Genomic DNA, 27,239 nt, shown 5'->3' on the forward strand with positions numbered 1-27,239 from the left:
TCTTTCTGGCCGATCATGAGGAACCTATCTTTAACTCCCTGTCATTAGTTAGATCCAACTTCTAGTAATACTACAACTTTGTCTTATAGCCCACAAAGTGCTTCTACAAGAATTATCTCACTTGACTCAATCAGGGAAGTTGGGAGGTAGGTAGGGTTGGTTTTATAATATCATCTCCAATTTACAGAAGAGAAAACAACTCAAGAGAGCTTAAAGTGACTTCTTCAAAGTCAAAGAATGAGTCCCGGGCCTCGTGTTTACTATACTTTTATCCAAGCCACCATAAACTAGACATATAAGCAGGGAGACAAATCTAAAATTGTGAATTATTACGAAACTGTAGGCCTTTAGAGAAACAGATGTTACCCGAAACAGATGTTCTGTAACAAAAGCAAATGAGGAATGCAATTAAGGAAAAAGAAATCAAGATTTTTTTAAATGTTTTTATACAGAAATATTTTACAAAGATTTTACAACATAGCAAATCATTATGTCATACTATAGAAAGGAGAAAAAGATTAAACCTCAAGGATAAAGAAAGTGCTCAGAGCAACATATTGCAGTCTCCATGAAAGTGCATGAACAGTTAAGGCAAAGTACCCCACTGGTACTGGCATGTTGCAAAATGACTTGTAAAACAGTTTTTACTTGTAAAATATATATACAAAAGGGTTTTTTTTTTCCTCCATTTTTCTCAAAGATGTTTGAAAGGGATACATTTATGAACAGTCTTGCTCTACAACTAGGTAAAAATAACTCCTGGGTACAAAACAGTAAAAGTAAAAATGCTCTACCAAGCATGTCAAAAGTAAATCAAATGATTTATAAAACAAAACCTTTCCAAGTTTGGGCTTGCTTTCTACATTTAACTTGCCAGGCTGAAGGCTAATTCCCTCATATTCCACGACAGAGATCATTAAGGATAGCAACGTGAGTTAAATCCAGAACTTGCCCTTCGTGTGACTTTTAACTTCTAGTTTCTATGGCCGAACCACTGGCGTGTTTGAAGTCCTCATGCATTCACTGTGTTATAAATCTACTCTACAGCTTTGCTTCTATCTTCAGCTTACACAATAGCCATTTTATGAAGTGTTACATATGCTTAATACAATATTTTGCCCTAGCTGATAAGAAAAATACAAAGGTGGTCTCTAAAGTTAAACCATAAACCCTATTAGAGAATTCTAGTTAAGTATTTCATTTTTCCACATAGAGGTAAATCCCTTAACATCAATCGGATCAATAAGGATAATACTGGTTATCAAATTTTAATCTTCAAACTTGGAATAGAATTTGTTTTTATAATATAACTGAGAATAAGATTTTTTAAAAAAGTAAATTAGCTAGACTTGAACAAGAGTGTTAGGGAAAACTGACATACCTGAATTCTAGTACAGATAATAAAAATCTGCCAAAGAATAACTTAATTCACATGACTAATCACTCTTTTATATAAAATTTTACCTACTCATGAGAAATAGGGAAAATCAGTGTTACTATTTTAGTCTCCATATTTAAACTGAGTTTTTCTTTCTCTATTTTTTTTCCACCCTTAAATATAAGGGAAATTAACCAGCTCATTTCTGCTGGCTCAAGTTTCCTAACTAGCTTTTAGCCCTCAAGGTATAGCTGTGGTAAAACCAGAGAGAGACACCGAGCCATTTATTGGAATTCTGAAGTACAAAATAGGCACATGTGCTCTACATAACCTAGTAACAGGGATAGCAACAGTTAAACTGTCTTACACATCCGATGTATTAGTTTGATTTGCATCTGTAACTTCTTTATCACTATGACCACAGACAAAAAGTTGGGAGCCCAGACTTTTCTGGGCAAATCGGAAATACATGATGTGGCCCATTGCCACAAAGGAGACTGAAATCAATACGAGCAAGCCAAAAGCTTCAGGATTTGGAGCCAGGATGACCATGATGAAATGCAGAAGATCAAGAAGATAGTTCATGGAGTTCTGTACACCATTTATAATGCCTCTCTCAGATTCGACTACATTTTCTTGCAGCAACTGTGTCACAGTTAAATCAAAGGACCAAAGACCTATAATAAAAGATAGTTTTTAGAGACTTAATTTTAACTTATAGCTGTACATTTCAGATTTACAGATTAAAAATCTGTTGACGTGTGCAAAATACATACTTAACCCTATTACCTTCAAGTCACCATATGTATATTTATCATAGCCTAGCCTTAGAGAATTATTTTTCATTAATAAACACTGAGTTAAATTGTTTCAAGAAATTGTTTTTACAGCCACAAGACAAAAATAAGTCTAATCTACAAACTTCTTAATTCTGTTTTTCTGTGATTATTCATACTATGAAAGCAAAACTCTGAAATCAGAGACATAATAAATCCTATTAAAATTACTAGTATTTTTAAAGTTTAAAATGAGTAGACCTAATATATTGTTATCGTTGAAGTGTAAGGAAACTTTAAACCATTAATACATTTACTGTTTGGGTTCTAAAGCCCCTACAATAAAGCTGTCTTGTTTAAATATTAATGTCTTTGATAAATGAATGAACTGCTTTGTATCACAGGATAAATACGGTTTCATTTCAAGAACGATTTCAGGCAGAGATAATTCATCAGTACTCTATTAATGATTCCTTAAATTTTACTTTGTAAGAGGTCTTTACATTATGTTTCCTTCCAGAGCTATAAAATCCATTTGTTTGGCAAAGTACACAATAAACAAATGTCAGCTAGAGGAGACCTTTGAAGGATTTTTTTTTCCCTAACTACTGTCTTACTTGTTTTTTAATTTAAACCCCAACCCCTTTTTTTTACCTTGTCCCATTGACATATTTGTTAAATTACAGTCCTTTTGGTAAAGTTATAGCAATATAAAGACTCTAAATTACTAAAAGTATAATTATTATTGATAATATCTTTTGAAAAATTAAGTAAACTACATTAGAAGAGTAAGATATCCATTTAGTAAAAATTTTCAAGGCCTAACCATGTTTTAAGAAGGTATACATACATACACACACACACACACAAATATAGATTTTTTAAACTATAAAATAAAAATTTCATAATTAGTGACTGGATTATACATAAGGATAAATAGTGGATCTTGCTTAAATTAACATTCAGGGAATATTTTAGACCACTTACTGTTGAATTATCTGAAACCACACTGCAAAAAGACACTTTAGTTCATTAATATACAAAAAGAGATTTCTTACCGATTCTAGCAGCAATGACGCCTGCAAACAGCAGACTGACAGAGATTATAGGCACAGATTTAGGACTCATCTCTGGGACAATATTAGCAAGATCAGATCCGTTTGACATGTGCATATCAGTTGTAGAGATGATTTCAGATATTTTTGTAGGTGTAATTGAAAGTGGTTCTGTTTGAATGAACCTAGAACGGATATCTTCAAAAGGAGAAACAGACAAGTCCAAGGGGCTTCCAGGCATGAACACGGAGATCACACACAAGATCAAACAGGAAAGCTGTGCAAATCCTGAGATCAGACCAGTCCGAACCAGGCCACATTTGTGACGTAGCCATGTAAAAGCCACAGTTCCCATTATTCCAGTTACGGCTGATGCTCCCATCAAAATACTGAGGATGGACCCGCTCAGCCCCTGAGTGTAGGCGTACCCTGTAGTGATGCAATCAAAGCCCAGGACAGTCATATAGAGGAAAGCAAGACCCATGCCCGCCAGAAACACCGGCTGATTGTAATAGGAGACCCATCCATCTCGGAAGGTGCGGAAGGGCTCAGCCATCTGGGAGGCACAACTTAGCTCTTGCTCATGTTCAAGTTCATGGATGTCAGGGTCTTTCTCACCCATTAGATGAGTTCCCTCCAGGGATTTTGGCTCAGTTTCTGTTAATAAAAGACATTATTATTTGAGGGAGGGGACATGGGGGAAAAAGCCAACTATCTTAGTATTTTTTCTTCTCCCCTCTCCCTCACCCATGGAGGGTATCACCCTTGGATACTACAATATAAAATGTATTTTCTTTTACTCATCTAAGAATTCCAGCCGAGGAACAATCTCCAAGTATTTATGTTAAAGAAACAAAATACTATTGATACTTCTCCCCTCCTCTCTTCCCCTCTCTCTCAGAAATTATAATCCCACCAAAGTAAACAGCAGGAAAACAGATCAGATAACATATAATAATTGTCTGGGGAAACACAGAATCTTATTTTCTGGGACCCTTTTAAGGTTACATTTGTTCAGAAGACCAACTTCCTCTTCTCTTCTTGAAAAATGCCCACCTCTTGTCCTCACTCCCTTCCATTGTCTTACAAATGGCGTGTTAATTCCCTTCTTTATAGACTCCTAGGAATTCTCTTGTTCTCATTCTCCCACTGTTCTTCCCATTCCTATGGCTCAATTTTGCCCAGCCCTCCCTCAATGAATTGCCCCTCTGTGTCTGCTGTTCCTGTTAAGGAAAAGGGGTCAGGGGTCCCATTCCAACTCCTTGAGGTTCAACCCAGAGTTGCTCCTCGGACCCTCAAGAGCCTGGGTTCTGACTTACTACCACATTGATATATTTAACCTCATGCAGGCCTTCAGTGGCAACTAAACCTGATATAAATTCAAAATTATTTCGGCCTTAACCAACATTTAAGGTCTGAAAATAAGAATAAAGGGATTAAACATTTTGTTGAGTTTACCTTTGTATACATTCAGCTGTTTCAACTCAGTTTCCTCTTTAGGAGCAGCTTTCACAGCTAGAGCAGGGGTTTTCTGATAAACTTTCCAGAGAAGAAAGTACTCCACACACATGGATACCAAATTCCATCCCGAAATGAAACCACAGCCAATGACTGGGGAACCAAATGTCATAATCTGGCCTACAGCCATGGGGGCCAAGATGTTGGTTAACTGGTCAATCCTTCGTATTGTAGCATTCATATCTACAGAGGTAGGCGAAAGGGGCAGGTAAGTATGCAAATCTATCAAAGACAGACTGCCCACTTACATAATACAACTCATAAACTAAGAGTGTAGACTCCTAAGATGCAAACTTCTAAAAGCATTCTGCAAGCAAACCATTTTGTTAGAAAATCATTTGTTGTTTGGATCAAGTCATATTAAATTTGCCTCAAAAATCGTGATTCGGGCTTCCCTGGTGGCGCAGTGGTTGAGAGTCCGCCTGCCGATGCAGGGGACACGGGTTCGTGCCCCGGTCCAGGAAGATCCCACATGCCACGGAGCGGCTAGGCCCGTGAGCCATGGCCGCTGAGCCTGCACGTCCGGAGCCTGTGCTCCGCAACGGGAGAGGCCACAACAGTGAGAGGCCCACGTACCGCAAAAAAAAAAAAAAAATCGTGATTCCCCTGGGATTATATAAATGAGCCTGACATCAGCTTTTAAGAAATGAATTCGATAGTAACTCTACATTCATTTATTTCAACAAGCATTTATTAAATGCCTATTATGAGCTAGGCACCATTCCAGCACCATAACAAAAAACGAAGAATATCCTTCCCTGTCTTCATGAAGTTTACATTCCCAAGGGAAAACAAAAATAATAAATCAACAAGCATGTAAATATAGAGCATGTCAGATGTTCATGAAATATTGTAGTGAAAAATACAGCAGAAAAAAAAGGGCATAGAGAGTGCTCAGGGGAAGGGGGAAATTTCAGTTTTATATATGGCAAGGTCAGGGAAGAACTCACTGAAAAAAAAGAGAGCATCACAGCAGAGGCGTGAAGCAGCAGGAGGCAAAAGAGTGAGTCATCCGGATATCAGGGAAAAGACAATTCCAGACCAAGGGAAGTGCAAAAGTCCTGGGGCAGGAGGAGTTTGCCCAGAGGAACAGCGAGGAGGCCAGTAGGGCTGGAGCAGAGTGAGGAAGGGAGAGGATGGGAAGAGAGGCGGTCAGAGAGGAGAGAAGATTGGTCCAATCATGTAAGGTCTTAGTCTATTACTCAAACTTCAGTTTCTACACTGAATGACTCAGGAAGCCTTTGGAAGTTAAGGTACAGAGAGGTGGTATCACGGGACATATTTTTAAAGGTTTATTTTGGCTGCTGTGATGAGAAAACAGTGTAAAGTAAGTGTGTGTGGAGGGGTGTGTAGACAAGCACAGAGGCAGGGAGACAGGCGGGAGATGACGTGGCATGGAGCAGGACAGGAGCAATGGAAGTGGAGAAGTAGATACTCGATGTACTTTAAAGTAGAATCAAGAAGCCTTGAAAACAGATTAGGTATGCTATGTGACAGAAAGAGAAGTACTGAAGTTTTTACCCTGAGCAACTATTGGAAGGACAGTTTCCACTTACTGAGAAAGACAAGACTTCAGAAGAATCAGGTTTTGGACAGAAGGATAAGCGTGTGGTTCTCGAGACGCTGATACGTCTCTAGAGGCCCCGCCAAGCAGACAGTGAGTCGTACAGGTCTGGGGTCCAGGGAAGAGGCATGTGCCAGATTTGGGAGTCATCGGCAGCTTAAGTTTTGAAGCAATGGCACTGGATGAGATCACCAGGGGAGTGAGGGTAGATGAGAAGAGACAAGGTCTGAGGACTGAGTCCTGGGCATGCCAATGTTCAGAGGTCAGGAAGATGAGGAGGAATCAGCAAAAGTGGAGAAAAAACAAGAGAGCAGGGTGTCCTCGAAGCCAAGAGGTAAGAGTGTTTCAAAGAGAGGGGAATAATCAACTGGCAAGTGACGCTGGTAAGTCAACGAAGATGAGCACTGACAATCAGCTCTAGATAGGTCACACGGAAGGTACTGAGGACCTCAAAAAGAATAGTTCTGGGGGAGCAGTAGGGCAAATGCCTGATTGAAGTTGGTTAAAGAGATTGGTGCCAACTCCAGGGGACACCATTTCTATTATATTTTAAGTGAGTGGCACCCCCTGGATTCACAGTGTGAATGCTGCCCCCCTGGCATTATGGAAAGCAAGGCCCCGACCAAGCAAAGAAATTGGAAAGAGTGAGCACAGATATTTCTTTTTGTTAAGTTTTGTTCAAAAGAAGGACAAAGAAATGGGGTGACAGAGGGGTAAAGACAGGGATTTTTAAGATGAGAAAAGTTATAGCATGTTTATATGCTGATGCAAATGATACAGTAGATGAGAAGGGATGGAATCTGAATCTACTGTACAAGTGGCAGAGCTGTTCTTAGGAACGCAAGCAATTCAACAGTGTAGGTCACGTAAACGGTCTCAGGTACAAGCAGGAAGAGTGATGTGAAGGTGGGAGCACATGGAAGTTCTCTCCTCATTTTTCCATTTTCTCAGTAGAATACACAGCAAGGTCATCAGTGAAAGTGAGGATGGGAGAGGAGGTACTGAATGTATGAGGAGAAAGTGAGAAATAGTCCTTTAGGAAAGTGGGAGAAAGAAGGGACCAAAGAAAATAGTATGATCATCTGGCAGCATGAGAGGGCCAACTTGAACCCCATGGTCATGAGCTTTAAGAGAGAGCAAAGTTGTACGTTTTTTACCAGCCATGTGCTACTGTGGAGAGCTGGATTTAAGCAAGGTCTTATGAAAGGAAAGTGACAAAAGGAGAGGAGGCCAAGTGAGCTGAGGGTATACACTAGGAGGCATTCATATGGGTGGAACAACTGATCTTGGAATTCAAGCTGGGTAAGGAAGAGAGACAAGAAAGGTCATGAGCAGTAAAAAGGTAGTGGAATTAATGGCTTGTAGGTGCCAACCAGGTTGGAGCATGGCTGGGGTACCAGGAGGAGTGAGCTGGAAAGACAGGAGGTATAGTTCAAGTCTTGGATGCTGGAGATTGAGATTTTGAAAAGGGAGGGTTTAGTGGTGATACCAAGGTCTAGGGTATGACCATGGGAATGTAGCTGAGTCAGAGTAGAGGACAAGATGAATAAAGGAGAGGAAGTCAAGAAAATAACCTACTTTCTCATTCTCTATCTCACGGAGTAGAGTGAAAATTATTGAGACAAGTTCTCATCAATCATGTGGAGCGCTTTAAGGGAAAAGCAGTATGTGACTAATAAGTACATTAATAGAAAACTGCCATTATTCTCTCTCTGGTTCTTCCTGGTCCTCAACTGCCTTCCAATTAGTCCTATGTGTGCAGAATGCTTATATGATAACAGGAGAACTCTGACGTATTTCACCTTTCGCTTGAGAGGCAAAGGCGGTTTTCATTGATCTTACACACAGCCATTTTCTGCCATGGCCTCATTAACTTCCATCTGCCCCTACTAATAAGTTCCTAACAGGGAAGTGTAGAATTGATCCAAATAACTCAATAATCTGAATCCAAAAATCAAGTACTAATGAAAATACACTCTTGGATCTGAAGGCCCCAGAACAAAAACAGAATTTAGTTAAAATGATTTGTTAATCTTTCACTACCTCCATTTTCAAGTGCTCATGAACCTTCCTAATGCCACAAATTTCTATCTTTTATTTAGAATTTAGAAATTCCTATCTCAGGAAGCTAATAATGTTTAGATGTAATGTAGTGTCAGAAAACAGATTTTATTTTTCTGAAGCAGAATGAATGAAATAATAATTTTGAAAAAGACCGAATCATTTTACTGTTAACAGGCTAGAGAAGAATTGGTCCTCTGAATGTGCAAACATATTCTTTTTGCAGGTTTGTATTTATTCTTACGCAAACACACAAATCTGTGCTCATTTAATTCCAATTTAACTGTTTTCAGCTACAGCTGTGGCACAGAGCATGACATTCAGTAACTACTTACTATTATAAAAGGTATATTACATCTCACAGAATAATAATAAAAAACAGATTTGCTGAGCAAATAGTAGCTAGCAGGTTTGTCTACCTCAAATATGAAATCAATTTTCAGTCAATAGAGTTCAAACAAGAAAGTTATCTGTCGTACTTGATCAAGCCAACCAGTAGATGTTTCATTAGAATGGTGGACAAGAAAAACCTCAGAAGCTATTAATAAAAAGTGATTAACAAAGGAAATGAAGAAGAAAATAAAACAACAGATGGAATAAAAACTCAGGCAAAGGAAATGAGTTTCAGAAAGGTTTGACAGGTTAAGGGTCATGGCTCCAAATAATGTTTTAATAAAACACTAAATCAAGTACCTAGACAAATTAGTTAACAGATTAATTAACAGTATTCATGTAGGAAACGAGCATCTTTCCTGGAGCTGTTTAAATTAGATGGTAACAGCTATATTTTGACCTGATGCCACTGGAGTTGTAAAACTTTTCAACCTTCCAGGGAAAATTTCTCTTGTTCTTTACCCTCGGTGATACAACTTCCATTTTTAAAAACTACTCTGAAATCAAGAAACATTGGGATGAGGAAATGGGGGCAATTAGCATCCAGCTCACAACCTTCCCTCTTTATGGGCACACCCCTCCTCCATCACTCACACACACACACACACACACACACACACACACACACACACGCACACCGGTTCAGCCAGCCCTGCCCCATCTCCTGCTTGGTTTCTAACAGTCTTTGCTGGCAACCTCAAAAATTTCTCTTCTACTTTTCCTTTACCCTCCTCCTTTTTTTCTGTTCTGTAACTCTGCCTTCTAGCAGGAATGGTACCAAAAACCCATGGTTAGAGCCTTGCTGACCCTCGGGATGGAAGAAGTTTCTGTTTCCTGTTTTGAAGCATGGTTTTTAATTAATTTTAAAACAAACATGGAGGTCAAAACCTGAGGAAAAACAACACGGAGGTTTTCCTTCATTAGGCTACTGACCCGTTCTAGGGGCTGGATTTGAAACAGCACCGCTTCCTAAGCTAATTCGCAGTGGACAAGAGTTCAACAGGCAGCTTACTTCCTTTCTTAAATTTGAGAAACTCCAGAAGGTTAGAAAATAGACTGGTTAGCCTGGATTTTTCCACTCTGCAATAATTCCTCAAATAAAGGACAGCTGAAAAATGGCCAGTCATATTTTTGTTATTTTTCTGGAATATCACTTTGTAGTCAGAAAGATCCCAGAAAGGTATGTGAGAAAGAAAATCATCTTAAAAGCCACTTTTTCCCCAAACACATTTCAACAGATATATGTGATCTGTTTTCAAAATATATCTTTTTTGTGCCCTTCGAATTTTAAAACATGGACATGTATTACATCTGTAGAATTGCACACTAAAAGAGAACATAAATAACAGGGAAAAAACACCAAAAAAAAAAAAAAAAGGACAAAGTCTTATCTTTTAATTCCACGTGACAAGAAAGAGAGATGGAATTATTTCCTATTAGTAAATGATCACAGGAAGAAAAATCAGTGAGAATCACTACTTTAGCTCCAGAGAGAATTTCCTGCAATCCAGACTCACATGTGTTAATAAATTCATCTTCCACACTCACCATCCTCTAAAATCACTGTGGCATTTCTATCTGGAGCAGTATTATTACTGCTACCACAAAGTGACTACTTTTAAGCAAATCCTTCATTTTCTTCATTTAGACCTTCCACAGATTTTGTACCCTTTCTCTCAACCTCCTTTCTACCTTTCTTTTTTTTTTTGGAAACCACGTGTCTAGCCAAACAAAGTTGCTTGCTGACCCCCGTACTCAATCTTGCCTCTGTGTCCTGATAAGCCACTGAAGTCATCAGGAATGGTTTCCTTGTCAGTCAGGATGGTTGGGAAATGTGTTTGTGATACCCATTATCTCAATGACCAGCAGAGTTGACTCAGCTGACCTGATCGGTAGATAGGTGTAGCCTTCCTCCTTTACTCTGTGTAATTTCAATCCAAGTTGTGTCTGGGTGCTGTATTGGGGGGCAGGTGGGGAATATCGAGTGAGGTAGGTCATTCTGAGCCCAAGTAATCTTGAGGTAATGGACGTGTTGCTTTGTAAGCACTCTTCAGACTTTCTTTGCTCCTCTTGTACATGTTTCCAATGGACAACTAAGATGCAAGCTTTGTAAGAACCCATGTTCTATCCTGTATTTCTTTAGTATTCATAATAGCAGTTACATAACACCATACATAATGTAACAAAAGTTACCAATTATGGCTTTAAAGTTGAAGGGATTAACTTCTAGAGTCTCTCCTAGAATTAAGTTGTTTCCATTTGTTTGTATAAACACAATATCCATAGTATAACCAGTTAGTACTGGTAATAATATCCACAGTATGACTGTTAAAATCACAAGTCAGATTATCACCGTTCTAAGTATTAAGAAAACATTTAGAAACAGTTAACAGAATTTGAAAGAAAGAGCTCAAAAGAAATGTTCTCCTATTTGCCAGGTTTGCATAGAAAAAAAGGGAAGGTCACTATCCTATAAATTAGCTTCATAACAGTGAGGTAAATCTTTGCACTGAGACAGATAATGCTGTAAGAAAAAGACTATGACTTCAATTTATTATTCTTAAGAAATACTCGGAGAAAAAGGCTTAAGCTTCATTTACTACCACTGATTTAAAGGGAATCCTGATAAAACCCATTCGGTAGAAAGAGAAAAGCAAATTACCTGCTAGTTTGCTTCTGTCGTCTCCTGCAACAACAACAATCCAATCCCTTTGGATTGTGATTGCAGTAGCAGTACTGGCCAGGTTTGCAATATTTGCAATAGTGATGATCAGGATATAGCATGAAGTCTAAGGAATTACAGGAAAAAATTATTAAAATGTCAGTTTTACCATACTGTACCTACCTCACTGTACAATATAGTTTAAAATGGTCTTTGGTAACATAATAATAAAATTTCTATTTTAATTTCATTTCATAAAATCATAAGAAATCATTCTACTTTGTACACACGAAACAATAAACACCAGTGGTCAAGTTAAAGGGCATAATGTCTTTCTAATCTGTATCATCTGTGGTACGCATAATACAAAAAATTTTAATAGTCATATGCACATTTATGTCACATAGTTATCGTAAAGTGTTAACATAGGGGTGGTTTTTAATTTTCCCCACAAATATGTCCTTTGGAAAAAACAGTGATGGGGAAGTGAGAAGACGTGAATTTAAATCAGAGTTCTGACACTTTCCAGTTGCATGACAATGGGCAATCAGTTAACATCACTTTGTCTTACTTTTTTCATCAACAAAATGAAGGCAATAGACTAGAAGATTTCTTGTCCTACCTGGCTGTGAAACTCTACAATATCAATCCAGATATACCTAAGCAGATTAAATAGGAACATCAAATTCACTGCTTTCCACTACACCCATCTCTCTCCTCTTTTCCATCAAGCTATCATGAAATCAGAGTGTGGGAAGTTATCTAGTCCATGTCCTCAAACAGAAATACCACTTATTATTAGAAGAACACCATCATGACTGATTTATATACATATATATATACCATTTCTTAAATGGTGTGAAAAAATTACAGGTTAATACTACTGAGCTTAAAACTAGCAACTGATTTATGTAATAAACTCTTAGAACTGCCATTAAAAAACAAACAGGAAGGGGCTTCCCTGGTGGCTCAGTGGTTAAGAAACTGCCTGCCAATGCAGGGGACATGCATTCAAGCTCTGGTCCGGAAAGATCCCACATGCCACAGAGCAACTAAGCCCATGCGCCACAACTACTGAGCCTGCGCTCTAGAGCCTGTACTCCGCAACAAGAGAAGCCACCGCAATGAGAAGCCCGCGCACCACAACAAACAGTAGCCCTCACTCTCCGCAACTAGAGAAAGCCCGCACACAGCAACAAAGACCCAATGCAGCCAAAAATAAATTTAAAAATAAAACAAAACAAACAGGAAAACAACCAATAGAACGAAATTTAAATTCAAACAATACTTAATGAAAGCCTGTTAAGGGCCAAAAGACAAAAATAGTAGGGGATATTAAAATAGACACAGATCAAAATTAACAGGCCCTAATTCTTAGAAAGGTATAACCTTCCAAGACTGAACCAGGAAGAAATAGAAAATATGAACAGACCAATCACAAGTAATGAAATTGAAACTGTGCTTAAAGATCTTCCAACAAACAAAATCCAGGACCAGGTGGCTTCACCAGACAGGTGAATTCTATCAAACATTTAGAGACGAGTTAACACCTATCCTTCCCAAACTCTTCCAAAAAATTGCCGAAGAAGGAACACTCCCAAACTCATTCTCTGAGGCCACCATCACCCTGATACCAAAACCAGACAAAGATACTACAAAAAAAGAAAATTACAGACCAATATCACTGATGAATATAGATTCAAAACTCCTCAACAAAATACTAACAAACAGAATCCAACAACACATTAAAAGGATCATACACCATGATCAAGTAGGATTTATCCCAAGGATGCAAGGATTCTTAAATATATGCAAATCAATCAATGTGATACAACATATTAACATACTGAAGAAGAAAAAGCATATGAACATCTCAATAGATGCAGAAAAAGCTTTTGACAAAATTCAACATCCATTTATGATAAAAACTATCCAGAAAGTGGGCATAGAGGGAACCTACCTCAACATAATAAAGGCCATATACGACAAACCCACAGCAAACATCATTCTCAATGGTGAAAAACTGAAAGCATTTCCTCTAAGATCAGGAAAAAGACAAGGATGTCCACCCTCACCACTATTATTCAACATAGTTTTGAAAGTCCTAGTCACAGCAATCAGAGAAGAAAAAGAAATAAAAGGAATACAAATTGGAAAAGAAGTAAAACGGTCACTGTTTGCAGATGACATGATACTATACACAGAGAATCCTAAAGATGCTAACAGAAAACTACTAGAGCTAATCAATGAATTTGGTAAAGTTGCAGGATACAAAATTAATGCACAGAAATCTCTTGCATTCCTATACACTAATGATGAAAAATCTGAAAGGGAAATTAAGGAAACACTCCCATTTACCATTGCAACAAAAAGAATAAAATACCTAGGAATAAACCTACCTAGGGAGACAAAAGACCTGTATGCAGAAACCTATAAGACACTGATGAAAGAAGTTAAAGATGATACCAACAGATGGAGAGATATTCCATGTTCTCGGATTGGAAGAATCAATACTGTGAAAATGACTACACTACCCAAAGCAATCTACAGATTCAATGCAATCCCTATCAAATTACCAGTGGCATTTTTTACAGAACTAGAACAAAAAATCTTAAAATTTGTATGGAAACACTAAAGACCCCAAATAGCCAAAGCGGTCTTGAGGGAAAAAAACAGAGCTGGAGGAATCAGATTCCCTGACTTCAGACTACACTACAAAGCTACAGTAATCAAGACAATATGGTACTGGCACAAAAACAGAAATATAGATCAATGGAACAAGATAGAAAGCCCAGAGATAAACCCATGTACCTATGGTCAACTAACCTATGACAAAGGAGGCAAGGATATACAATGAAAAAAAGATAGTCTCTTCAATAAGTGTTGCTGGAAAAACTGGACAGCTACATGTAAAAGAATGAAATTAGAACAGTCCCTAACACCATACACAAAAATAAACTCAAAATGCATTAGAGACCTAAATGTAAGACCAGACACTATAAAACTCTTAGAGGAAAACTTAGGAAGAACACTCTTTGACATAAATCACAGCAAGATCTTTTTTGATCCACCTCCCAGAGTAATGGAAATAAAAACAAAAATAAACAAATGGGACCTAATGAAACTTACAAGCTTTTGCAAAGCAAAGGAAACTACAAACAAGGCAAAAACACAACCCTCAGAATGGGAGAAAATATTTGCAAACGAATCAACGGACAAAGGATTAATCTCCAAAATATATAAACAGCTCATGCAGCTCAATATTAAAGAAACAAACAACCCAATCCAAAACTGGGCAGAACACCTAAATAGACATTTCTCCAAAGAAGACATACAGATGGCCAAGAAGCACATGAAAAGCTGCTCAACATCACTAATTATTAGAGAAATGCAAATCAAAACTACAATGAGGGGCTTCCCTGGTGGCACAGTGGTTGAGAGTCTGCCTGCCAATGCAGGGGACACGGGGTCATGCCCCAGTCCAGGAAGATCCCACATGCCGCGGAGCAGCTGGGCCCGTGAGCCATGGCCGCTGAGCCTGCGTGTCCGGAGCCTGTGCTCCGCAACAGGAGAGGCCACAACAGTGAGAGCCCTGCGTACCGAAAAAAAAAAAAAAAAACTACAATGAGGTATCACCTCACACCAGTTAGAATGGGCATCATCAGAAAATCTACAAACAACAAATGTTGGAGAGGGTGTGGAGAAAAGGGAACCCTCTTGCACTGTTGGTGGGAAGGTAAACTGATACAGCCACTATGGAGAGCAGTATGGAGGTTCCTTAGAAAACTAAAAACAGAATTGCCATATGACCCAGCAATCCCACTACTGGGCATATACCCAGAGAAAACCATAAATCAAATAGTGCATTGCAGCACTATTTACAATAGCCAGGTCATGGAAGCAACTTAAATGCCCATCGACAAACAAATGGATAAAGAAGGTGTGGTACATATATACAATGGAATATTACTCAGCCATAAAAAGGAATGAAATTGGGTCATTTGTAGAGACATGGATGAATCTAGAGACTGTCATATAGAGTGAAGTAAGTCAGAAAGAGAAAAACAAATATCATATATTAATACAGATATGTGGAACCTAGAAAATGGTACAGATGAACCGGTTTGCAGGGCGGAAATTGAGACACAGATGTAGAGAACAAACGTGGACACCAAGGAGGGAAAGCGGTGGCAGCAGGGGTTGGTGGTTGTGGTGTGATGAATTGGGAGATTGGGATTGACATGTATACACTAATATGTATAAAATGGATAACTAATAAGAACCTGCTGTTAGAAAAAAAAAAAAGAACAAACCAAGCAAAAATCTAAACATCTTATAAATGTCTACTAGTTGCATTAAGTCAATTATGTAATCTGTTCCCTGCATTACCAAATTCTGTATATCAGTTTTAAATCAAGTGCAGCACATTGTCTTTACACTGCATTCCATGCTCTATTTTACACATGAACATGTTTCTGAGAAACTGCATTTAAAAAATGAAAAATGTAATACTATTTTCATAATTTCTTATATTACAAAAACAAACATACACTCTCATAGAGAAACTTGGTCTATAGCACATTATTTTCATAATGTATATAAAGTCCAAGTTCAGTCTGACAATAGAAACTCTCCTTCCTACACTTTTCAAACCTTCTCTGTGTGTTGCATACATCCATCACTCAGAGAAACTGTGCTTCCCCTATTTTCATGCCTTTATGAATGCCAGTCCATCATTCCAAAAATAAATTTTAAAAACGAAGAGGGATTGATGGGAAGATGGATGTGCCAATGGATAAATATATGATAAAGCAAGTATAATAAAATGGCAGAAGTAGAAACTAAGTGGTACGTATATGGGTGTTCAGTGGAGAATTCTTCTAACTTTGCTGAATGTTTGAAATATTTCATAATGAAATCTTGGGAGAATAACATCTTATTTTCAAGGCCCACCTAAATGGCCAACCCAGAACTCCATTTTTCTCGAAGGCACTTAATCATGCTACCATGTATCATAGTTATTATGTGTCACATCTAATCTCCCTACAGGATCCACACTTGAATCATTTTTCTATCATTCAAATGCATCTAATACAACTTACACACAATAATCATTCAACAAAGGGGAAGGAAATACTTTGACTACAGACTGAAAATAATCACTGTTCTTTAGTAATACTACTAATAAAATTATCTTCAAATATTACAAAAAAAAAAGAAGTATCCTACTGGTTTTGACATGCTATGTTTAAATTTTAAAAATTATCTTTCCATTCTGAACATGTTCTAATTTCCATGCTGGTTTTTTCTCTGACTTCCATGTATTTCTGGTATCTTTAAATCTGTAAATATACAGTTATTAAAAAAAAAATTAACAGGCCCTATTTGTGAAAAGACACTCCCTTAAAGAGTTTTCATCTTTTACCAATAACAGACATTCAATTTTCTACCATTAAGAATCTTGTTGAGAACTTACAAGAACCCATCCATGGTACATGGTCAGAAGGTCTTTTTTATGTAAGAAAACCATCATCAGGATGATTCCACACAGGATGACCGAAACATTCTGGATCACCAGTGAAGTCTGGGCCACTATACAGAGAGAGAAACAAAGTGTTCATACACCAAAACATCTCAAAGGAGATGTTTTTATCCATACATCACTGTTCTACTGTATTAATGCATATGCAAATTACTACAAGAAATAAAAATATTCCTGAAGTAAATTCTGCCTCAACTATTTCCAGTAGGGCCCAGCATACCACATCAGACCAGTAAAACTTGCAGACAGAATAAAGAACTACCCCTCATTTTTCCTGTTAGTTGAAGCCATTCATAATGACCACATTTTCATTTTCACAGTTTATTCACTTTAAAGTTTACTGTCATAAACAGAACTATATTAACTACATAAAAAAGATCCACCTTTCAGGGCTTTGTAGCTTAGGCAAAAATAAGAACATGTAGGAGGTTATGGAGGAGGTTAAGTAAGAGGTCATGGAATCCATAACCTCCTAGATGGCAGGCTGAACTTGGTAAGATCGTATGGATAAATAGGAAGGACATATAAAAAATTGCCTAGAATAAAGCAGCAGTGTGTTCCTTTTACTAAAGTTATTTGCATTGTTATGAAATTCTAAACTACACCTTTTCTCACAGAAAATGCCAACTTTCTGAGACTGAGGCACCCATGTAGATAAAGGGCTGGCATAAGGACAGGTTAGGATACCAGGTAAGGACACCTTGTAGTCTTTTCTCTGCCACTCATGAGGGAAGATGATCTAGGGAAGAATACTTAATATCTCTTATGTCTGTGTCTATAAGGCGAGGATATAATACATACCTGCCTTCCTTACTTTACGGGGTCATTTTGATGCTCAAATAAAATACTTTGAAAGCACTTTGAAAAATACAGAGGGTTGTATATGTAAGGTATAATTACAGCTCTTGCCTTTAAGGACAGTAAAGCTCATTCTGGCTTGGAACATTATATCAAAGCCTTGAGACAAAACAAACTGCTTTCTGAAATTAATTTGAAATAAAATCCCAACATATAACTCATTCATTCATTGCACAAGGCTATTAAATATCAACTGAATGAGGTTCTTGGCTTTCACAGACCAGAGGAAAGGTAGACATGTGAAAGGATAATTATAAGAGCATAAGTGCAATAGCAGAGGTATTAACAAAGCTTCATGGGAGTGCAGGAAAAAAAAGTGTCTCTGGTTAACTCAGCCTAGAGACATCAAAGAAGATTTTCATGGAGGTTGTCACATGAGTTGATTACATAGGATAAGTGCAAGATTGCTATCCCACCACACTCTTCTTCATCCAACTCAACATTCTATCCTAAACTACAATTTCAGTGCTCAACAGTCATAAGGTTAAAGGTCTCTATGTATAACATTCCCACGTTCCTATGTATAATGTATAATGATGTAAAGAAGTAGAAATTGTTTTTCCAGGGTACAAAACCTTTTTCTATATGTGTTTTGGTCTATCGATTCTCAAAATAGAAAAATGTCCATCTTGGCCATTTTACTAATAGCATCCAGTCCTGGAATTTGATAATCCAGTTGCTCTCTATCCGGGGGCAGTTATCCTGCACTGAGAGAAACAGATACCTCAGTCTTTCCCCAGTGTCTAGGAGAGACATGGCCAGGTCTTAGCATTATCAACTGAGGAACTAAGGAAAATTTTGCCCTGAATTATTATCCAAATTGCCCTTATATTCTGAATAATTAAACTGTTCATTCACTTTCTCTCTTTCCTATACAATACTTAATGATTTCAGTATTAATGCTCTAGAATAAATGTTAATATATTATCACTTCTTCTTTTTTCTTCAAAAATGTATAATTCAGGTCTCTGTGATCCAGACTCAGGTATTCTTTTCTGAATCCATTGTTTTCACTTCCCCTACATACCTGCCTACATAAAACACAGTAACCCAGAGGATAGATGTTAAAGCTGTCCCAGGAACGTCACATTAAACGAACTCCAGTGCAAGTCATGGTTAAAGGATGCCAGAGTTAGGTAAACTCTTAATGTTTAACATGGTTCGCAGAAAAGTGCCACAGTGTTAATCATTAACATTTGTAATTTACGAACAGCCAAAAAAGAGACCCCACAAAATCTATAAACTCAGTATCCTGGCATCCCAACTTTGGGCAGGAGCCCCAGGACCCTCCATGCAGAGGTACTGCCACTGAGCACCCCATCACTCAGGTGGCGGCTGCAGACGCAAAGTGGGTTAGTCACAGAGGTTTCTCTCTAGCTCAGGCACTAGTCCCACAAACACAAAGGCTTTTATAACACCACTCACCTTTAAGTCTGGCATTCTTATCCACCCAATCACCAATGATGGCTCCTAGGACCAGAACAGACCCTGCCACCACCAGCCCGTAGACTGCAGTCAAGAGAAGGCTGTTTCCATAGAGCTCTACCAGAAACACAGACACTGCAAAGTGCCACATCCGATCCCCCTTGAATAAGAGAAGATAAAAGGTTCTGATAAAATGTTGTACGTTGCTAGTCAATTATACTCAAGAAGTTGCTTCCTTAACAAAAGGGCACTTTCCGGCTACATTACGAGATTCTCAAAGTCAACAATTCCTCTATGGATTGAACGTAGTCAGGTGTTAAAACTGTTTGTCCTGGCACAATGGAAAATATTCTTGCCCAGATACTAAGTAAACCCGAAAAAAGCATAATGTTAATGAAACAAACGTACTCCCTATCATTCTAGAAAAAAATACAGTTTCCAAGCCCAAGGAGGTTTTTTTGAGATAAAACCTGTTCCTTTTTGTATCAGGTTTCTAGCCAGGCCTGGGATTTACCTATCCTGATTTGAAAGGCATAAAGGAGTTTGTTATTGAACCAGAATGAAACAAGTATAGTTTACAAATATCAGTTATGCCTTGAATGTCAAGAAAGAGCCAAATGGTAAGAATGGACTATATGACCTCTCAAGTTTCTTTTATCTCTAACATTCTAAAATCTATGTTCTATTTTCATAAATAAATTTCAAAGTCATAAAACAGCAGAACAATCAGAAAGATGAAGTTAATATGTGCAAATTCTGGCACCATATGAATGAAGATGTTAGAAATCAATACATAAGTAGTTATTTAGTTATTTTCGACACAGTAGTTATTTTCGACACAGTAGTTATTTTCGACACAGACGAGTTTTGAAAGGGGAAAAAAACTATTTCTTCACTCCAGAGTATATAGGGAATTTTGGAATTCATTGCTGCAAAATGTGGAATAACAGAAGCTTTTAAATGAGTCAGGCAAATTAATGTGTAAGAAATCTATAATGGACCTTGTTATGAGCTTTTAGGCTCCATCCCTGACTTGTTAGGTTAACCTAAAACAGGACAACAATGTTCTATCATAACCTATCCCTAAGAAATCACTACAGGAAACTAAATTCCCAGGCTAGGCTCCTTATGGATTGGAAGAAGTACTACACTCCTAGTTCTTTCCAATGTCTCTTAACATCCTCCTGAAAAATTTAACGTATAAGGAGCAAAGTATTATCCTAGTATGGCAAATGCTTTTAAGCATTTAATAAAGGCAAGACAACAATCTCATGCATCCAAAGTTAAACTGATGCGCATATTCTGTAGCAATCATTTACAATAAACTTCATGTACACCAGTATTTCTCAAGTGGGGGGTGATTTTACCCTCTAGGGATCACTAAGCAATGTCTGGCGCTATTTTGGGTTGTCACATCTGCGAGGATAGATTTACTATTGGCATCTACAGTCCCCCACAACAAAAAATTATCCAACCCAAGATGTCAATAGTGCCAAGGTACAGAAACTTTGGTGTAGAGGATTATGAACATTGTTTAAAACCACAATTTAAAATTAACATAAGATTAGGGCCTTGAGGGATAGGGTGAACATGGCCAAGTAAACGTTAAAACAGACACTGGAAGCCAGTGGAAATACCATACTTGAAAGACTGATTCTCACTCGATGGTCTGGAATGTGAGCTCTAGAACCTTCTGCACTCTCAACCCTCAGCACAGTGCACAGCCCAGAGTAGAAACACAACAAATAACTGCGGAATCAACAAAGGAGTGGATATGCAGTGGATCCCGGCTGTAAATGAGTACAGAATAAGACTTATTTATGAACTATATTGTTCTGCTACGTTAGATTTGCTCCATGAATGTTCAAGAAGTTTGACGCTTAATCAGTACCATAATTCATATTTCTGGGACAGCTTTTTAAAGTTTGCTTTGAAAATAGAAATCTTTTCCATTTATGTTGGAATTACATTTCAAATACCCTTGTACTAAATGACTAAAAATATATATACACATACAATTTGTAACCAACAAAAAGACAAGTTCACACATTAAGATAAAAATGTCAATAAGAATTGGGGCTTCCCTGGTGGCGCAGTGGTTGACAGTCCGCCTGCCAATGCAGGGGACAAGGGTTCGTGCCCCGGTCTGGGAAGATCCCACATGCCGCGGAGCGGCTGGGCCCGTGAGCCATGGCCGCTGAGCCTGCGCGTCCGGAGCCTATGCTCCGCAACGGGAGAGGCCACAACAGTGAGAGGCCCGCGTACCGCAAAAAAAAAAAAAAAAATGTCAGTAAGAATAACAAATTAAGCTATTTTCTTAATCTTTAACATGAGAAACAAATTTAGATTTGATTAGAATAAAATGGCATGAGGTGAGGGGAGGTACTTTATCCTAATCTCTATTCCTCTGAAAAGACAAAAACATATGAATGCCTCAAATGATAGGTTGCCTCCATGAGTGAATTTCCTCTTTCTTAACATAAAGAATAAGAAATATTATCCCACTACTATTGCTTCTTCCTTTTTGAAAAAAATTTATTTTTATTGAAGTATAGTTGATTTACAATGTTGTGTTAGTTTCTGGTGTACAGCAAAGTGATTCAGTTATGTGCTCTTTTCCATATTCTTTTCCATTATGGTTTATCACAGGATATTGAATATAGTTCCCTGTGCTATACAGTAGGTGCTTCTTTCTTTCTTTGTTGTTTTATTTTTTCGCTTTAAAGCAGGACTTGAAACAAGTGCTACGAAATGAAAGTTTTCTCTCTTGCTTATGCCTGTATGGCACGCCTCCTCCTTGATGGACAGGAATAAAACTGCTCCACTTGGGACTTCCCTGGTGGCTCAGTGGTTAAGAATCCAACTGCCAATGCAGGGGACAGAGGTTTGAGCCCTGGTCCGGGAAGATCCCACATGCCACAGAGCAACTAAGCCTGTGTTCCCACAAGCCACTACTACTGAGTCCACGTGCCACAACTACTGAAGCCTGCGCACCTAGAGCCTGTGTTCTGCAACAAGAGAAGCCACTGCAATGAGAAGCCTGAGCATTGCTACAAAGAGTAGCCCCCCCTCGCCGCAACTAGAGAAAGCCCGTGCACAGCAACAAAGACCCAGTGCAGCCAAAAATAAAATAAATTAATTAAAAAGCAAACAAACAAAAACTGCTCCACTTGCCCCAATTTCCAAAGGGTTTAGGCTTTAAGAAGTAACAGACTCTACACTCACAAAGCCCAAGAATCAGGTAAACTCTGTAAAGGTTGACTAAGTGCAATCTCAGGCCCACCCAGCCATTCCTTCCTAACATCCATTTACTGCCCACCCACAAGCTCTCATCATACTTTGAAGATTTGTTTACATGTTCATCTACCTCCAGTGCACTGAGAGCCAAAGGCCAAATGAATGTCTGTGAATGAATGATCACAGTCATTAATGCACTGAATACTTTTTGAGAGGCTACTATGTACTCAACAATACTGCAGGCACTAGAGATTCAGCAGTGCGCAAAAATCAAGATTCATGCTTTCATGCTGCTTGCATCCCAGTGAACAGAGACCAAAAACAAATCTAGAATAGGTCAGGTGGTATAAATGCTATGAGGAAAAATGCAGTAGGGTGGGGCAGGAAGGTGGCATTTTGCATGAAGTAGTTAAAGACCCTATGAGAGAAACCCAAGGAAGTAAGATCTGGCACCATGCAGACATATGGCATATAAATGGAGACAGTCCATAGCATAATGCATAAGATATCAGCACTGGCCACCCTTTTTCACTGCCTTACACTGTTAGTTATTCTTTTGTAATTAGATATTTTTTTTTAAAGCCCAACCTGAATTATATTATAAGCTCCCTGATGACAGGATCCACTTCTTACCATACTTTGTATTCCAGTAGTATAGAGTAAAATATATTGATCCACTGGCAGAAAGAAATGAAGTCAGAAATAAAAAGTATTCAACCTCACACAAACCTAATGCAATATAACCTTCTACCCTAACACCTCTATACTCAAGTGTATAGGAAACCATGGATCGGCAGAGTCAGTAGGGTAATGCATAGATAGGCATGCATATGTATGTATATACATATATAATAAATAAGCAGACATCTTTTGTTGTAATAAAATCAGGCAAAGTGTCAAACAGGAGACAAAACTCAAAAGATTGAATTAGAGAGCATTCCTCTTTTATACTCCTCTATAATAAGTGAAAATCCACTACAACTTACACGACTACAATTGCTGTGTTTTGTTTTGTTTTGTTTTGTTTTAATCCAAGTTTCCCACAAGAACTCCTTTTGCTCAATTTACTGTAAGACTGGAGTAAGCATCTGTCACTTTTCTTGTGTTTTCCATTCATGACAAAAAAGATCCTCCTGGAACAACCACAGTTCCACTCCTTTGGCAAATCTGACCTGCCAACCTAATAACGAAAGGTCGCATAAACCTTAAACTTAATCAGTGTTTGGAAGTTAGGCACCTTCTTCCCCTAAGAGATAGGTCCAGACCACAAGGTGAGAATTTCAGATACTATCTCCATCACTTACTGGGTTTTTTAAAATACTTAATACTTACTGAATTAAATTGGAAGAACAATTTAATTGGATTTAAATTAATTAAGGGTAGTTTCACTCAATTTCTATTCAGAATCATCAGTTATTGGAAAAGAAACTCACGCCAAGTCCACCTTGTTTACATGTATTTGCAGAGTCATCCCTGTCTAAGCCTCTGGGGAGAAAGAAGCTGGCCTTTCTAAAAAAGCCATCTTTGAACTGCTATTTCTTAAAGAGCTGATAACTTAGCTTAATAATTTCCCAAGGGCATGGGTACAGGTTTCCTCATACAATAGTTTGCATTCATGTCTTAAGAACGATCCAAAAGAAGTTTCCAGTTTAAAAAGAAAATAACATTCACAAAATTTACTCTCAAAATTCTTTCCCCTTACTTACGGTTCTTTTAAATTAAATATCATACATGAGGCATGAATAGAATTTACACAGGTTTATTGCTTTTAAACAGTAAGACCAATTGTTTAATTTAAAAGATTCTAATCATCATTAATTAAATACACATCTAGCATCCCTTGGGGATTATTCTTTTGGGTTGAGGAGTGTTGATGGAGGAATCCAGGCCCACAGAAACACTAGGACTCTTCCAAGACCATGGAAGAAGTCAGAGGGAGACTTATGAGTCAGTTGCTGATTTTCGTTGGATGATGGTTTTTAAGATAGACTGAGATGCCCCACACATATCTAGCTACAGATAACATTTTAAAAGACCAGAATTTTCACCACTCAGATATTTGTTCTTGGGGTCAATTATATTTAAATTAACCTTAGAATGCTATTTTTAGCCTAACTCAGTCACTCCACTATTCTACTGTATTTTCATAGCGCAGTTGGCTGGAACTTATAATTTTAACAAAAGAAGAAAACAGAGAAATATCTTAAAATGTGAAAAATAGAAGGTCTATGAGACATCCATCCATTCTTAGTAGCAGATATTACCATTTATTAACCCTTGTAATGCAAAATACAATTTACAAACAATGCAAACAGTCCTGTCCTTGTTAATCCTGTTTTTGGATAGCTGCCAGTCTACATAAAGTATGATAGCTCAATAATTAATAGCATTTACTAACACCTATGGGAAAATATCTCTGGTGAAAATAACTTTTTTGTTAGAGCATGTATGTTTGGTTGATTTATTTCTTTAGCTGCATGACAAAACTGCAAGATAGCTTAATACAACTGGCCCAAATGAGAGGCAACAAGAAATTGTGCAAGCATGTTGTAAGAATTACTGTAGATTTTCACTTACCCATGTAGATAGAGAATGACCAAGGTAGAGAAGGAATTTTGCAGAGATCAGGTAGTTTGCTAAGGATCCTGCAAAGACACACAGTAGGCAGATAAAAAGCGTATTTAGTCACTTGAGTGAGCTGAGATTGGAATGCTTACTCATTTGTCCTTATTAAACATAATTATTAAAAACTACTTTGTGGGGCAAACCATGTACATTTCATCAAGTCACCTAGAAATTGATGGGTCGATGAAAAATTCAGCACGACCTCTTGGTCAATAACTGCATAACTCCACATACAGTGAAAAAAGCTCTTGTTTCAACATTCTTTAACTCCATTTTATTTTTGACAAGATAATCCAAACTACCCAGTCTACTTCTCCATCCTTCCCTGTGTGCACGCCCCTTTTCCCATACCTTGAAATGCCTTTCTTCCTTAACCCCCAACAAAATATGAGTCGAACGAGCTACTAATCACACTGGTTAACAGCTGAGCCACATTCCTCCAAAACCTGCGTGGAGGTGCCGGTCTCCACTGCGCAACCTGTTTCTACCACATGCGTTCGGTCCACTCACCACAGCATCTTCCCAGGCGGTTTTGCTCTCTTGCCCTGGTCATGACACCAGGCGCCCCCCGCTTGCTCTTCTGCTGCTACGGCTGCCGCTCCTGCTGAGGTGCTTAAGAGGAGTGCAAGGAACTGAAGAGAGCACCGTTGAAAACACAACAGCTCTGTGCAAAAAGCCTCTGACGACGACTATACCAAAAAAACACAAAAAAAACAAAAGGAAAACGGCCCGGGGGTCTTCTTTTGGTCTTCCTTCCAAACTTAGCCAACACTGTAGCTGAAGTTGGAAAGGCAAAGCCTTATGGAAGCGGGTGGGAAGGCTCAACAGGCCGGCCGAGCTGCGTCGGGCGCCCTGTGTGTGCTGCCGCCGCCGCCGCCGCCTCCGCAGGCCCGGCTCAGGCCGGCCCTTATACGAGGCCTGGGGCGGAGCTCCGGCCGCCGCCGCTCGGGCCGCCCCTCCCTCTCAGGGCCATCTGGGCGTCCCCGCAGCGCGAGGCCAGGGGCCCTGCCGCCCTCCACGCCCTTGCCAGGAGTCGCCGCCCGCCCGCGGCGCAAGGGTCCGACTGGCCGCGAGCAACCCGCGAGCCTGCGGGGACCGTCGCCGGACGAACTCTGCTCGCCGGGTTTTCCGCCCTCCGGGAGGCCGCGAGAAGAGATCGGGGAGGTCGGGCGGCCGGGAAGGGCAGGACCGCGCGCCCAGCCGGCGGGGCGGCGGGAAGAGGCGAGCGGCAAGGCCGGGGCCGAGCCGCGCTTCTTCGCACCAGCTGCCTGGCCAGTCGGGGAGAGGGCGGCTGCCAACGGTCGTCGTGCAAAGCGCCAGCCCAGGCTTGGGGGTGGGGGAACATCCTTTTTTTTGTTTTGTTAACGAAAATCATTTTTAATATAGGTATCTAAATAAATATAATCCGTGTCACAGTGGCCGCTTTCCTGGCCTTCCCATTCCGGCCCGCCTGCGGCAGAGAATGTCTTTTCTTCCCAGGACTGCATAGCGGGGCTTCCCTCAAAGAGCCAGAATCAAAGGGCAGGAAGGGGCGCAAAGATCAGAGTACAGCCCTCTTCAGAGGAGTAAACGGAGCCTTGGAAAGGTTAAGTCCCGCAGCGACTCAGGCACCCAGCTCTAGCCCAGAGCTAGGGTCTCCAAATCCTTCCTTAAGATGCAACCAGGAGGAAGCAGCCCAAGCGGTTCCTTTACCAACCTTCCTTCTCTCTCAGCGCCCTCTGGCCCTCGCCCGCACCCAGGCGTCCCTTCCCCACCTCTCCTCCAAGTGGCTTAGTATAGCACAGGCAGTTACCAGGAATACCGGTTATCCCAGTTGTGTCCCTGTCCAGATAAAGCCATTCGGTGGCCTCCTGGAGGGGCCAGTGAATGACTCTGAAGAACACCAGACTTGAACCTTCCTTGACTCCTCCACCTCCACCCCTACCACCTCTGTGCCAGAACCCCTGGAGTCCCTATAGCCCCCTCGTTACCTTACCCTTCTCAATCTCCTCAAAACCGGGGGACTGGATCCTACACATTGAAACTCCAACGAGATTCCACACCCTGAGCACAGGCCAGACTGACACCCAGTAGTGAAAGGAGACACACGGGAATATATGCCCTGTTATCTAGACTGGCAATTAGGAGCCGCAGAGTTCGAGGGGT

At 39.3% G+C, this 27,239-nt stretch overlaps 1 protein-coding gene across 1 annotated transcript; it reads right to left on the reverse strand.

Moving 5' to 3' along the window:
• Window positions 1-417: 417 nt before the first annotated feature.
• Window positions 418-25,783, reverse strand: SLC40A1 (solute carrier family 40 member 1). The gene is made up of 8 exons (XM_065880469.1): window positions 25,605-25,783; window positions 25,047-25,114; window positions 19,233-19,392; window positions 16,884-16,999; window positions 11,408-11,534; window positions 4,668-4,910; window positions 3,213-3,866; window positions 418-2,055 (listed from the first exon to the last, which is right to left on the reverse strand). The coding sequence occupies exons 1-8, from the start codon at window positions 25,645-25,647 to the stop codon at window positions 1,742-1,744; spliced, it is 1,725 nt and encodes a 574-aa protein (XP_065736541.1). The 5' UTR covers window positions 25,648-25,783; the 3' UTR covers window positions 418-1,741.
• Between the last annotated feature and the right edge of the window lie 1,456 nt (window positions 25,784-27,239).

The sequence above is a fragment of the Phocoena phocoena genome, chromosome 7 (genome assembly GCF_963924675.1).
Source record: "Phocoena phocoena chromosome 7, mPhoPho1.1, whole genome shotgun sequence".
NCBI classification, from domain to species: domain Eukaryota; kingdom Metazoa; phylum Chordata; class Mammalia; order Artiodactyla; family Phocoenidae; genus Phocoena; species Phocoena phocoena.

Coding starts and splice junctions, on each gene's coding strand:
- SLC40A1 (XM_065880469.1), bottom strand. CDS start 25,647: ATGACCAGGGCAAGAGAGCAAAACCGCCTGGGAAGATGCTGTG. Junction 17,000..19,232: donor TAAGAATGCCAGACTTAAAG/GTGAGTGGTGTT, acceptor CTCTCTGTATAG/TGGCCCAGACTTCACTGGTG. Junction 3,867..4,667: donor ACAGCTGAATGTATACAAAG/GTAAACTCAACA, acceptor TTTTATTAACAG/AAACTGAGCCAAAATCCCTG.